The 15,390-nt window shown below is 28.9% G+C and overlaps 2 protein-coding genes across 2 annotated transcripts; one reads left to right on the top strand and one right to left on the bottom strand.

Moving 5' to 3' along the window:
- The first annotated feature begins 3,065 nt into the window (after positions 1-3,065).
- LOC124835065 (NAD(P)-binding Rossmann-fold superfamily protein) lies at positions 3,066-8,980 on the top strand. The gene is made up of 14 exons (XM_047309931.2): positions 3,066-3,416; positions 3,558-3,626; positions 3,738-3,851; positions 4,676-4,804; positions 5,089-5,157; positions 5,305-5,457; positions 5,556-5,592; positions 5,993-6,075; positions 6,358-6,432; positions 6,647-6,721; positions 6,930-7,016; positions 7,138-7,253; positions 7,459-7,505; positions 8,721-8,980. Exons 1-14 carry the CDS (start codon positions 3,327-3,329, stop codon positions 8,855-8,857), a joined length of 1,281 nt encoding a protein of 426 aa, XP_047165887.1. The 5' UTR covers positions 3,066-3,326; the 3' UTR covers positions 8,858-8,980.
- A 662-nt stretch (positions 8,981-9,642) lies between these two features.
- On the bottom strand, positions 9,643-13,249 carry LOC124835062 (Cytidine/deoxycytidylate deaminase family protein). The gene is made up of 9 exons (XM_047309929.2): positions 12,995-13,249; positions 12,844-12,919; positions 12,698-12,737; positions 12,560-12,618; positions 12,440-12,477; positions 12,234-12,297; positions 11,796-11,849; positions 10,218-10,319; positions 9,643-10,021 (listed from the first exon to the last, which is right to left on the bottom strand). Exons 1-9 carry the CDS (start codon positions 13,159-13,161, stop codon positions 9,965-9,967), a joined length of 657 nt encoding a protein of 218 aa, XP_047165885.1. The 5' UTR covers positions 13,162-13,249; the 3' UTR covers positions 9,643-9,964.
- Between the last annotated feature and the right edge of the window lie 2,141 nt (positions 13,250-15,390).

The raw sequence follows: 15,390 nt of genomic DNA, 5'->3' as shown, positions 1-15,390 counted from the left end.
TATTTTTTTCTATTTTAAAATGATAGCTTTCATAATTAAAAAAAAAAATCTTACAATATTAATGCAGATAATTAAGAGCAATTAATATGTAATATTCATATTTAAATGATATATAAAAAACACTCTACTTTTTTAAAATATTTTTATCCTTTATAAAATATATGAAAAATTAAGAATAATATTATTTAAATTTGCATTAATTCTTTTAGGGTTTAGGGTTTAGTGAATTTGGAAACAACGTTTCTAAAAATTAATATAGGATTTGACTGAAAAATTTACTTTCAAATTCACTCTTAAATCCCTCCAAATTCACTCAAATAAACAACAACAAAATCTATTTTCAAATCTTCTCAAATCCATTCCATCACTCTCCCCAAATCCAAAACTTCATGTATTTGAAATACTAATGAAATATTCATACTCCAATAGGATGTTTATTATTTTTTTCTATTTTAAAATGATAGCTTTCATAATTAAAAAAAAAAAATCTTACAATATTAATGCAGATAATTAAGAGCAATTAATATGTAATATTCATATTTAAATGATATATAAAAAACACTCTACTTTTTTAAAATATTTTTATCCTTTATAAAATATATGAAAAATTAAGAATAATATTATTTAAATTTGCATTAATTCTTTTAGGGTTTAGTGAATTTGGAAACAACGTTTCTAAAAATTAATATAGGATTTGATTGAAAAATTTACTTTCAAATTCACTCTTACATCCCTCCAAATTCACTCAAATAAACAACAACATAATTTATTTTCAAATCTTCTCAAATCCATTCAATCACTCTCCCCAAATCCAAAACTTCATGTATTTGAAATACTAATGAAATATTCATACTCGAATAGGATGTTTATTATTTTTTTCTATTTTAAAATGATAGCTTTCATAATTAAAAAAAAAAGTCTTACAATATTAATGCAGATAATTAAGAGCAATTAATATGTAATATTCATATTTAAATGATATATAAAAAACACTCTACTTTTTTAAAATATTTTTATCCTATATAAAATATATGAAAAATTAAGAATAATATTATTTAAATTTGCATTAATTCTTTTAGGGTTTAGGGTTTAGTGAATTTTGAAACAACGTTTCTAAAAATTAATATAGGATTTGATTGAAAAATTTACTTTCAAATTCACTCTTACATCCCTCCAAATTCACTCAAATAAACAACAACATAATTTATTTTCAAATCTTCTCAAATCCATTCAATCACTCTCCCCAAATCCAAAACTTCATGTATTTGAAATACTAATGAAATATTCATACTCCAATAGGATGTTTATTATTTTTTTCTATTTTAAAATGATAGATTTCCTAATTAAAAAAAAAATATCTTACAATATTAATGCAGATAATTAAGAGCAATTAATATGTAATATTCATATTTAAATGATATATAAAAAACACTCTACTTTTTTAAAATATTTTTATCCTTTATAAAATATATGAAAAATTAAGAATAATATTATTTAAATTTGCATTAATTCTTTTAGGGTTTAGGGTTTAGTGAATTTGGAAACAACGTTTCTAAAAATTAATATAGGATTTGATTGAAAACTTTACTTTCAAATTCACTCTTACCTACCTCCAAATTCACTCAAATAAACAACAACAAAATTTATTTTCAAATCTTCTCAAATCCATTCAATCACTCTCCCCAAATCCAAAACTTCATGTATTTGAAATACTAATGAAATATTCATACTCCAATAGGATGTTTATTATTTTTTTCTATTTTAAAATGATAGCTTTCATAATTAAAAAAAAAATCTTACAATATTAATGCAGATAATTAAGAGCAATTAATATGTAATATTCATATTTAAATGATATATAAAAAACACTCTACTTTTTTAAAATATTTTTATCCTTTATAAAATATATGAAAAATTAAGAATAATATTATTTAAATTTGCATTAATTCTTTTAGGGTTTAGTGAATTTGGAAACAACGTTTCTAAAAATTAATATAGGATTTGATTGAAAAATTTACTTTCAAATTCACTCTTACATCGCTCCAAATTCTCTCAAATAAACAACACCATAATTTATTTTCAAATCTTCTCAAATCCATTCAATCACTCTCCCCAAATCCAAAACTTCATGTATTTGAAATACTAATGAAATATTCATACTCCAATAGGATGTTTATTATTTTTTTCTATTTTGAAATGATAGCTTTCATAATTAAAAAAAAATCTTACAATATTAATGCAGATAATTAAGAGCAATTAATATGTAATATTCATATTTAAATGATATATAAAAAACACTCTACTTTTTTAAAATATTTTTATCCTTTATAAAATATATGAAAAATTAAGAATAATTTTATTTAAATTTGCATTAATTCTTTTAGATAATTTATATTCGTTTCTGGTTTTCGTCCTTCTTTCAAAGTAAGGTACAATTTGGTCCTCATTCTTTTCGAAACGTTCGTTTTAGTCCTCGAAAACTAAACACTGTTTAAAAATTTGGTCCTCATTTAGCAACAAATGAGGACTAAAACCAAAATTCCGAGGACTAAAACGAACGTTTCGAAAAGAATGAGAACCAAATTATACCTTACTTTGAAAGAGGGACGAAAACCAGAAACGGCCAATAGTTTAGGGACTAAAAACATATTTAACCCTTAAATTTTAATCACAAATTTGGTTCTCTAATATTTCATCTTATTGCTTAAAAGAATACTACATATTTAATAATAATAATAATAATGTTAAGTACTTATTTATATAAAATATTAATAAAAAAATTTGAAAATTAATTATAATAGAAATTAATAGTGGATTAAAATTGCTTAATTGCATCAATTAAAAACCTACATATGTGGCTAAATTTTTAAACTATAAAATTGGCACATTTGCAAACACCGAAAATTGCATTTAAACATTAACGAGTGAGACATAAAATAAATAAATAAATTATTACTTTTTAGATAATTGTTTTTACACTGTTTGATTTGGATTCTGTGTTGGAAAAAAAAAACTATGTTTGAATTGACATTCTTAATCAGGACAAAAAAATTGTTAATACACTAACCAAAGCAAGTAGCGGCAGCACCAGGGAGAGTTGAAGTTAGAGCCTATGCTGGTGATCCTAGTGGACTCATAGGCTTAGATACAATAACAGGGAGCCAAGCCACCTCTCTCTGACTACAGCGCCAACCATCAATACATTGCTCTAAAACTTCAAATTCAGGGTTTCTGCATATTCCAAATTTCCAACTATCCACAGAAACCCGCGATCCGCACAAAACAGAATACAGGCGTTTGAAAAACGCTGTTGATTCCAGAGCGAGATGGAGGTCGAACTCAAACAGTTGAACGCCGATCTTCAATTTCTGAGTCAATCGCTTCCCGATCCATCTCACCATGCTTTGCTCGACAAGGTTTTTCTTCTTTTCAATTCCGAATTTATATCCCGATTCCATCAATTAAGCTGAAGACTCCTCACGAGTGTCAATGTACGTTATTATATCCGATTATAAAATAACGAAAATGTGTGTATTTTTGCTTTTATTTTTTTGAAGATTCAATTGCGTGTTGAGGAACTTGGCAAGCTTGCAGCGGCTGCACCTGTTCGACGCTCCAAAGTCGAGGTAATTGAATTGCCTATTAGTCTGGTACATCACTGTATTTTTTTTTTATTTGATGAATTTACAGTGTTAAGTTTAATTGAATGGTTTTTCTTCTTATTACATTGTTGCCAGGATATGAGTGCTGAGGTTGTAGATAGCAATCCTTATAGTCGGCTTATGGCACTTCAGAGAATGGGTATTGTGGAGAACTATGAAAGAATACGCGATTTCTCCGTTGCCATAGTTGTCTGTATTAATCTCCTTTATCACTCTTATTTGCTGTAGCATAAATTTGTGACTAGCGTGTTTTTTATTTTTTTAGTTATTTGAATATTTAATGGCATAAATTAATAAGTTCCAAAGACCGAAGTGCGTTGAATAACAAGAGCATGAAACATTATTCTTCCCCCTTGGGATTTAATTAAGGAGTTCTTGTCGTTAATTCCTCTTAGAATCACCTTTATTTTGGGAACTGCTTAGAATGACATTCTTATTGTTTATTTATGGTCATTTCTTTTGATAAGAAATTAGGAATATATACCGTCTAAGTTCTGAGCATAGATAATAAGCTTGTTGGAGTATTTTTTTATCCATTGCTAAAATATTTTCCAATATGACATAATTTATGGTGAATATACTGTTCATATGGAGCATAACTTAATCTGCATTTTTTTATTGAAATATGTGATTAGAGTTATCTACCTTTGGCAATCTTGTTTTAGTATGTTTAGAAGTTATTCCATGTTCTATTTGTACATAAAGGATTGTTATGCGTGACATTTAATTAGACTAACTATCTAGCTATAATTGGACATAAACTCCTTTAATTCAGATCATACTCACTGAGAAAATACTTGATTTATGCAAAGTGTTTCTACGGCCTTGCTGAATTTTTATATTAGAGGATAAGCCTTTTGGTCATGAACATAAACAATGGATGAATAATTTTGTAGAGGATAAACCAATATGTGATCCTGACTATTTTTAACTCTATCGAAAAGATCCTCTCAATTGCTTTCTTCTGTTTTCATTGAAAAAATTAATTTTGGGTTATTCTTGCACAAACACAGGGGATAGGTGGTGTAGGAAGTGTTGCAGCTGAGATGCTGACTAGATGCGGCATAGGTCGACTTTTGTTGTATGATTATGACAAAGTGGAGCTTGCAAACATGAATAGGTTGTTCTTTCGTCCAGATCAGGTGAGTACCCAATTCTTCATTTTCTTGTTTTGCAATTATTTATTTTTGTATGTTTATTATTTTTACACATTATGTCGTGAAATTGAAAGGGCTAATAACATGAGTGATTTTTAACATTAATTCTCTTGGCTGACAAAGTGAAAATGTGAAGTTTGATGCTAATAGCTAACTGAAGAATTTTGTACAACAAAGCTATATATTAAAATATATTTGCCATCATGAAGTTTCTAGAAGTGCCCTGTGTCCTTACCATAAATTGTGATATAATATTTTTAGCTTTCCAGGTTGGTTTGACTAAGACTGATGCAGCTGTACAGACTCTTTCAGACATAAACCCTGATGTTGTACTAGAGGTAAACATTATGCAGTGTTTATAGGCATGGGATCTTTTCACGTATCGATGTAACTGTTAAAATGAATCTTTATAAACATTTTAATGATTGGTAATATGTTAATACACTTTATCTGCTGACATATTTCCCTTTTCCTTTTTGATTTAGAGCTATACACTGAATATCACAACCGTCACAGGTTTTGAAACCTTTATGTCAAGTTTGAAAAAAAAGTCATTTTGCCCAAATAAAGAAGGGAGTGGCGTGGATCTGGTTTTAAGTTGTGTGGATAATTACGAAGCAAGAATGGCTGTTAACCAGGTATATAAAAAACCATTTCAATTAAAAACAATTACTTTTCTTCTGTTTGGTTTTCCCTAGGGATTCTCATGTCTGACTGATTTCTGGAAGCACTGCAGGCCTGTAATGAATTGAGTCAAACATGGATGGAGTCAGGTAAGCATAAGGATCTGCAGATCTCTTCTCTTGTTAGGGATAAAATTCTTGGACTTGTTTATGGAAGGAAACTAAATTTCTCTAGATTGACTCCACCTTTGTCGATATTATGGAGTAGTAATGTGAAAAGAATCGTTGATACTCAAAGATAGAAATAAACATGGTTTTGATAAATATTGCAAAACATGATTTTCCTTTGCCATTATTTCATGGTGCTAAAAAAGTATGGATTCCTTCGTATCTATACGTGGCTACTGACTATTTACTGGCATATGTTATACAGGCCAGCATCTAATGCATTCTATATGCAATATTTTTATTTTTTATTTTTGCAGTCTGTATGTATGAAGTATGGATCTTCTTTCGTGTGGAAACTCATGAAATATACAAATTTGAACAGGTGTTTCTGAGGATGCTGTTTCTGGCCATATTCAATTACTTATTCCTGGTGAAACTGCCTGTTTTGCTTGTGCCCCTCCTCTGGTATGGCTCATTCTTATATGAGTTTGTGTGTGAATCATAATTGATGATGAGTGGCCTTAAGGGATTAAACTTACTTATATCTGGTACTATACATGATTTCTGAAGCTCATCCATAGGAGATAGATGCTTGAGCTATTTAATAACTAGATATAAAAAAACTTTGGATGAATTACTTTATAGCTAGTCTATTGATGTGTGTAATTTCATCCACCTTACAGTAAATGTGAGTCTTTTATGCAGTATGTACAACATGTGAAGCATGCATTTACGTTTTCCTTTTAGGTTGTTGCATCTGGGGTAGATGAACGCACACTCAAGCGTGAAGGGGTCTGTGCTGCCTCTTTACCCACCACTATGGTAAACTATGATTCTCTATATCTTACATTGGCTGCTTCTCTTCATAGTTTTAAATTCAAATACTTTGTGATGTTATATCTTTTTAAATTTTCAATAGATATGACATTTTCAACTAATTTTAGGGGCTTATATATTTATGTTAGTTGTTTAGAGTGTGCAGCACACTTTTAGTTTATTGTTATCTAACATTACAAAATCTTATTTGATTTCCTAGGGGGTTGTTGCTGGCCTTCTAGTCCAAAACACACTAAAATTATTGTTAGGCTTTGGACAAGTCTCTCCATATTTGGTAAGGGATGGATTGGTGTTTTCTTTATTCTTCTTCCTGAGTTGTTACAAATGGTTCCTTTATTCTAAAAAACAAATTAACAAAGTAACAAACTGAGTTCATTCTTCAGAGGAATCTGATGAGACTACTTCAATGAAAGACAGTCTCTGTTTTTGTTAAATACATTAACTGTATGCTAATATGCTCACACTGGTTTGTTTATCTTTAGGGATATAATTCTCTAAAGGATTTTTTTCCAACTATGCAAATGAAGCCAAACCCTCAATGTTCAAATGTTGCTTGCTTGAAAAGACAGGTCAGTTGTTTATGTTTTGAAATTTTGAAAGTAATGAAAGTGTTTACAATCGTGTCCTATCGATCTCGTCAATAAATTCATCGCTCCTTCCAAATACGAAACTGCTATACATGTCATGCAGGAAGAATACATGCTTGCAAAACCAGCAAGAGATGCTGCAGCCAAAGCAAAAATGGAAGCTGAAGTACTATCAACTGAGGAAGTGCCACTTCACGACGATAACGAATGGAATATAAGGTGTTTAATGACTCTGTTATTGTTCATTTGTATGTGTGTAAGAGAAGATACGAAACACCCTTATCAGTTAGCATAGATTTATCCTTGATTTACTACTAATCGCTAGCATTTATGCAAAGTACCCAATAGTATCAAACGTTATTCCTTCTTTGTTGAAATTTTATAGCCTTTATATGTAATGATGTTCTTTTGCATTAATTTCCAGTGTTGTTGATGACGTTGAGCTGGATGGTCCGGATACCAGAAGTTCAGGTATTATATTATTTACATTTTTTGAAAGTGTAAATTCATAATCATAAGCTCAGAATTTATCCTTCCTTACAAGTGAGTTAAAGTGCTGCATGCTTTTCTGTGGTTGTTATCACTGCTAGATAATTCAGGAAGTAAAAAATGTTGGTACTAAAATTTGCATGGCCCCACTTCTTGTGGATGTGGTCAGCTTATATAATTTTATAAGTGCTTTTATAGTAACAATGAAATAAAATAAAAAGTTAGAATGAATAAAAATTCTCTAAATTTTATATTATGCATCTTAACCTATGAAGCTCGGACATGCCTCACAAATGGCGTGTCCCCGAGTTTGACAAGTATCAGACCCCGCATACGACACTCGTACGACACGTATCAGATAAATGTCCAATTGAAAAGACATATTTTTGTCTTTGACATAACCTTGACATGGTTTCAACAGCATGTTAATAAGGAAAAATGCTATTATTTTCTAAAAACTCAAACTTGTAAACTTATTGTTTAAGTTTCTATTATCATTATAGAAATAAAGAACAAATATTATATGATCACTACTTTTAACTTTTTGATACTAGATAGATGGATTAGATTCAGTTTTATATTAAATTACAATATTTATATTATTATATTTGACTATTGTTGTTTATAAATGATTTTAAATATATAAATATTGATTGTTAAATGAAATAATTCATAATGATCTAATATTAGATATGTGTCCTCGTGTCCTACGTTTTGGAGACTACAAGTATTGAAGTGTTCGTGTCCCCTGTCCCTGTCAGTATCCATGCTACATAGATCTTAACTTTTTCAGAAGAAGAAACTTTTAAAACAATGTTGAAGTACATAGATTGATTTTATCTTGTGAAAGGATGATTCACTTAACTTGTGCAACTCATTTTTATTTTTAAGAGCTCACTGAAACTGGCCCAAAGATGCATTGATTGGTTCCTAGTTTGTCGGAACACGGGTGAAATTCAGCTCCTTACTGTAAATGTTTTCACATAAAATGTTGCTTTCTCTGGTGCACCATTACTGCAAAAGCGCAAAGTTTTATCCCTTATGACATTTTGGTCCGTCCAAAGGTTAAATTGCTATTGAAAATATTAGTAGGGAATGCGTTTACATTTCGATCTGAAGGGTTCAAGATCTGTTTTTGTTTTCGGTGTTCATTTTCAATTAATATTTATATTAACCTTTTCTCAATATGTATTTCAGATGTTCTGCCGGAAGGTCTCACACATGAACTTCCTAGTGCAGACGAGTTTCATGAGGCAACTCCTGACGCTCCAGTAGCTGACAATGACGACCTTGAAGATCTTCGTAGGCAACTTGAAGCCATTAATTCTGCATAGTATAGTGTCAAAATATTTTTGCCTTTTTTAAAGGAAAAAATTTCTGAACTTAATTGTTCAATTGAGCCAGATTAACTTTGAAAATTGAGAAAACTAATGTTAAATTATTGACTATTTTGACAATCCATCCTGCACTTTTAATTAAACATGTTTATTGAAAACGTGAAAATGTTTTTTAATAAAAACTAACGGCATAAAAAATTGATTTTGTTTCAGAAAGTGATTCTTAAACATATCGAAGCGTATGAGTTGCTTAGTTCATTACGCTTTCCATACCTAGTCAGCTTACTGAGTGAAAAATCATTTGATTTTCTAACCGTGAATAAAAATAAGGACTTGCTGAAGCTTTGTTAACATTCAAAGATATTATTCTTTATAAATACTGACTTCCTTACGAACTTCACCGGTATAACACTACGGCGAATGTGCTATTCGGAATTCAATTTTATCCCAAGCGTGAATAGCTCTTTGCACCTTTCATCTTGTATTGTCCTGGATTGCCGCAATATCTGCATTGGAATTATATTTAACAGAGCCAAATTTGAATATCATCATGGGGGAATTATAAATATTGGGTGGGTCCTCAATGGCCTTATTCCCTATTATGGCAAGACCCTTGGGCATATGGGTTGGTTAATTTGTACTTTACTTGCACAAGTCCGATGTGACTACTATAGACCACTTGCATATGGCTTAATTAATTCTACTAGGTTTTCTAATTGTCCTCGTTGCTTATTTTGGATTATACGACTGATAAGCACCTTTCTCAGGAATAGAATTTCAAAGGCACTAATATCAACGATTATTATTTCCAACGACTTCCCCGCACAAGATACATAAACATACTAAAAAACAACCTTCACATCCTTCGAGTATATTTTACAGACAAGACCTAAATAACAACTGTTTCTACAACTAAGAAACTTTTATGGATGTTAAACATGCTCACGTTCCAGTTCTACAGTCCACAGTAAATTAGAGGAGTGGTTTCTGCTGATTTGGTCAGAACCTTCCAACTATCTCTTCTTTCCGTTCCTTTCTCTTGAAATGTGTAAGAGAGGTGTTGTATCATATTACAAAGTAAAAATTTAAGTCAAACTTCAAAATCTAGTTCTCCTCAAACTTCAGATGAATTCCATTCATCAGTGGTTGATGTTTCCTCACCTGCATGATAAGAAAATTCTTCACACCAATATTATAATCCATATCTTCTTCAGAATGGCTAGAGATATTAAAAACAAATATATGGAACTAACAGCTACAGAAGCTAATTATATTGAATCAGTATCAGTGGGTACCCTCAAGCCTATTGAACTGCAACGATAATTTATTTACAAACAAAAGTTTACGAAAATGTTACCTTTACACCAGCTAATGAAAGTAGTTTGTGAGAGGCTATATATGCCATAGCTGAATTTTCTAATTTCTTCTCCACAAAATAAATTACTTCCGAAACTCCTGACTGCAAGAAAGAATTTAATCGATGATGCCCCTCTTTTAAAGATTGGGTAGTAAGATAAAGATATGTCCAACAAGTGTACATTGAATATGATTATCAGCTAATACAGAGATCATAAATTATTGTAATTTTCATCAACTTAACGCCAAAAAGTAGTTGTTACTCATATTATACAAACTAAGTTTTACCCCTCAGGGAAGCCTACTGTAACATAATGACAGAATGTAGCAGTTGTAAATGACACCTGATTCAACACACATAAGGGACCTCTCAGCCAAAAGAACATAAATGATGCGATTTATTTTAGAATTTTGACTTGTCATTAACTTATATCACAAACTGACTTGTAACATCAGAGTTATCTCTCACTTATTAGATCATCTTCAATTCACATTCTCACACCAAGGCTAATAATGAAATGATAGTAAGTGATCGAACAAGCTTTTATAATCATTAGGATAAACTTTAATATTATAATTATTTGGCAAAACTAATTTAAAGCTTTGAAGGTAAAAGAAAAACTGACTAGTTGAGTTGGTAATGTTTTAAAACGTAAGTGTTTGATATAATGATATGCTTATAAAATGACAAAAATAAGCATCCCAGTACAATGTTGTATATAACTTTTAACTTCATTGATAAAAATATATTTCGGAGTTTTTATAATTTTAGTCTTTAATTAACTTTAAAAATTTTGTAATTTTATTTATAATCAAATTCAAAATAAAAGAATATCATACCTTTTAGTAGATATCATGTTTTCATTATTTCAATTAATGTAATAGTTAAAAATAGAGGAATATATAAGAATCATCATTTATCAATAATATTAATATTTTGAAGTCTAGTATCAATATAATAAAATAAATAGTGTAAATAGTATAATAGTCAAAATAAATAGTATAAAATAAAAAAATTACAAAATTAATTATTATCAATATCTTATGTAATAAAGAGGGGGAAAAATCTTAAGTAAAAATAATAAATAAACCCTGCTTTATGAGTGGAAGAGAAAAAGTTAAATGTAAAAAATCTTACCTCATGAAAAGAAAATGAAAGGAAGATTGAATGATAATTTTAAAAAGGTAATAATTATAAAAAACTAGAAGCTAGGGTTTTAAAATAACACTACAAACTAGTAAAAATATTGTGTTTATCCAACACTGTTAATAAAGTTTAAAAAAAAAAAATCAGCTAGCAAGCAAATTTAGAAGTTAGCTCAAACATCTTATAGATATCCTATCCTAGAATTTTAGTTTGCATTAAACTCAACTCCGCAAAACCATGAAAATGTCTCTCACTTCTATATTTTAATTTAATTATATTTTTAATCAATATAATATAAGATCTCCAACATATTTTCTTATCAGAGCAAGAAAGGGTAGTGCACTACTCTCGTAAATACTTAATGCTTTGACAACAAAAATGAAGACAGTTCATCGAAACATATTATTCGTCAAGCAGGACAACGTTACCAACCTGGATTATGATCTTTGCACATTCATTGCAGGGAAACATGGTCACGTATAGCCGCTGCAACGATTAGACAAGAGAAGAAGAGATAATTGGAACCTTTTTGTATCAGGTGATTAAATAAACAGTTTGTTTACAAAGCATGTGTTCTGTAAGCAATCCTGAGTATATATATTAGTTAAGAAATTTAACATAGAAAGTTTTCACTGAAATTTACATTCTTAATGAATTGGAAACCACAATTAATGAAATACATTAATGAAAACTTGCTACTTTGTTAGCATTTGTCATAACAAGGAATCTCTAAGAAAATTATTTTCTACTCAGTGACTGAGCCAGATACATAATCAAGTTTCCAAGAAAACATTATAAATAAAGCATAACTAAATATTCCGATTAAGACATTTAAATGATATGTTAACCAGATAGTGTAGCGAAACTCACTTGTCCAGCAGCAGAGGCGTGATTTGTGTTAAGAATAGCATTTACTTCTGCATGACAAACATAACTAAAGTAGACAGAAAAGGCATAATTAGCACGATCACGTTTAATAATAATTAAAAAAAAAACAATGACTTGAGCAAGAACATTGTCAAGCCACAAAGAAGATTCAGTGCATAACAGAATTCATCTCCTCGAAACACACTTACGGGTACTTTGTCTCCAAAGGATTCCCAGTCCTGGATTTCTGAAACACCGAGATTTCTGAATGAGAATGTTTAAACAATACTAAAATAAAAGCACAAAAATAGTTCTCTTAAAATGTCAACCTTTGCCCAGGGTAGCTTGTCATCAGAACAACCCCTTGGAAACCCATTATAACCAATTCCTGACAGAAGAACAATCAAAGTAAAGATCCATGTTTCACATATGAAAGAAAAATGGATATAAGAACCTAATGAACTTACCAAGAATTATACCATCTTGACTCACCAAACAAGCGCCAACCTGCAACATCAACAACCCCAAATGCACAAATTTATAATTTAAACCAACCCAAGCAAACCCAAAATCCAAATTTAATTGTATTCACAAAAATTGAAATAAACATGACCTGCCTGTTAGGATCTTTGGACCTCTCGGCTGACAAAAATGCAATTGCCATAAAATAGTCATCCCACGATAAATATCTGTATAATTATAAAAATTAAGTAAAAAAAAAGTTCAATCCATCTATTTTTCGCCACAGGATAACTCAAACTTACCCTTTTCTCTTCGAAGGGTCGAAAGGGTCCGGAGGAAAGGAAACCGTGCCGTTTTGGGATGATTTGACACGGGCTTGAGAGCGGCAGAAGAAGCGGAGAGCAACTGCAGAGGCCATGGCGCCAATCACAGTTGCCGTGGCAACCAAAGTAGCTTCGCGATAGTTCATAGATTCAGAAATATGAAAACCAAAGCGAATTGGCTTTAGGAGAAGATGCCGTTTTGGAGTTCAAAATGTGAAAAATAAATTGTATGAACTACAAAATAAATAAATAAATGAACACAAGACTTAGAAATTGGAAGCGGGAAAGAGAGCGGGAAACTTTCCATGTGTTTTACACTAATTTAGTTAAAGTTTATAGGATAGAAAAAAATATTTAAATTCACTTAGTATTATTGTATCTTTGTTTTTTGGAGTGGGAACAGGGAGTATAAGAACAACAAAAAGGAAAAAAAATATATATACTTAAATTGTAATTTTTGTAAAATAATTTGATATACTAATACACTTTTTAGACATATAAATTATACTTAAAATACATTTCAAATTAAAATGAAGGCAAATCATTATAAAATTTTAATAAAAAATTATATTTTATAACATTTATTATTTCAATTTTTTATTTTAATTGTTTATTTATTATTATATAATATTATGGAAGTGTTAACAATCATTAAAAAGTATAAATTATGCTTGATTAATATATAACACAATCAATATGATATTTTTTCCAAGTAAAAGTAATACACTGAGTTGATGGTACTCACAAAATAAAATAAAATTACATGGTTTTCATGATGATGAGAAAAGAGAGAGTTACAGTAAGAAAAAAAAATTAGAAGCAGGAATAAGATACTCGAATATCCTTAAGTATTATTTTTTCTAAAAAAACATTTTATATTTCTTTATAAAATACAGAGACAAAATTAATATATACTTTAAAATAAAATAATTTTAGTTAATAATTTAAAGACGAAATCTTTCATTATCAGTAATGTTTACTATAAAATTGTTTGGATGACACATGTATTAAGGTGGACCATTTTAGTTATTTGTATAAGTTTAGTAATGCCTCTTTCAAATTGTTTCGATTTTTTTTTCTAAAATTAAACAATGAAATATGAATCATGTTAAAATGTAATGGAATATCTTGTTATGATTTATTAAGAGAACTAACTTATAAATGATTAATTATCTATAAGTTATAATACATTGATACATGTATATAACCAATTAAATTAAAATATAGTTAATTATTATTTAAAATAATTGATTAATTCGCTTACTATATATGTATTTTCTTTTTCACATAAACAACTAAATAATCAAATATTATTTATAATACTTTATTAACTTCATATTTTAAAAACGAAAATTGTGTTTTTTTAGTTTGAAACATATACAAAATTAATTGAACTTTTTTCTTTGTGTTTTAAAAAACATGCAATTTGAGTTTTTTTATAAATATGCTTGTAGAGTTTTCAATATGACTTATGGATAGGTTGACTTCTAACCCATTTTTAAATATGCTTCTTCCTAAACAAGGGAGAAAAAAGTCTTAATTTTTAAAAATATTTTTCAAGTAGGTTAAGGTGAAAATTAAGATAAATTTAATCCTTATTACAAATTCTTTTTAATAAATTTTTAAAAATATATCTTTATCATGCATCAAAGTTTGAAAGGGATGATCTGATAGATCAATGTAACTTTTGAAAGTCTTGAAGGATATATGAATTAGCTTAAGTATTGAACTTCTTTATTTTTACAATTTTGATTTGTAATTTAAAAATGATTTTTTTAAATCGTGATTGTTCAGTTTTATATATTTATTTGAAAATATATATTTTAATTTTGTGGTTATCTTGCCATTAATCTGTAATAATTTTAATCATAAGAAATATATCATTAGTTATTTATTTTTTTGGTTGGACAGTGACTTTTTATAATTTTGTTTTACTTTTATTTATTTTATATTAAAATAGTTAACTTGTGAAATATAAATGACTAATGTCACACTAATGTTTCTTTGAACTTATCAGACCATGTTATAGGTTAAAATTTGGATAGTTAATAGTAAGACTAAAATTATCAATTTTTGAACATCTGAGCCAAAATCAAATTGTTTAAACAGTGGAGATTACTGAAAATTATATTTTTAAACGTCGTTATTCAACTGGACCATTCTTTTTTCTTCTTGGTGCTTGTTCATAATTATCTTTTTTTTAACATGTTTTATTATTTTTTTTTTAAAAAACAGCCTACTTTTTAAATATATTTAGTAAAAAATAAATTATCCTTTTTAGAATTATGACTTGTTCCACCAAAATTGGTGATTCTTTTATTATTGCACTTCTTTTGACCACACTTTTGAAGTGACCTTCCATTTTTCATGAACTT

Source organism: Vigna umbellata, chromosome 1 (genome assembly GCF_029865625.1).
Source record: "Vigna umbellata cultivar VRB3 chromosome 1, Vumbellata_1.0, whole genome shotgun sequence".
NCBI lineage: Eukaryota > Viridiplantae > Streptophyta > Magnoliopsida > Fabales > Fabaceae > Vigna > Vigna umbellata.
Note: the sequence above shows the minus strand (reverse complement) of the source record. Positions and strands in the feature narration are given on the sequence as shown.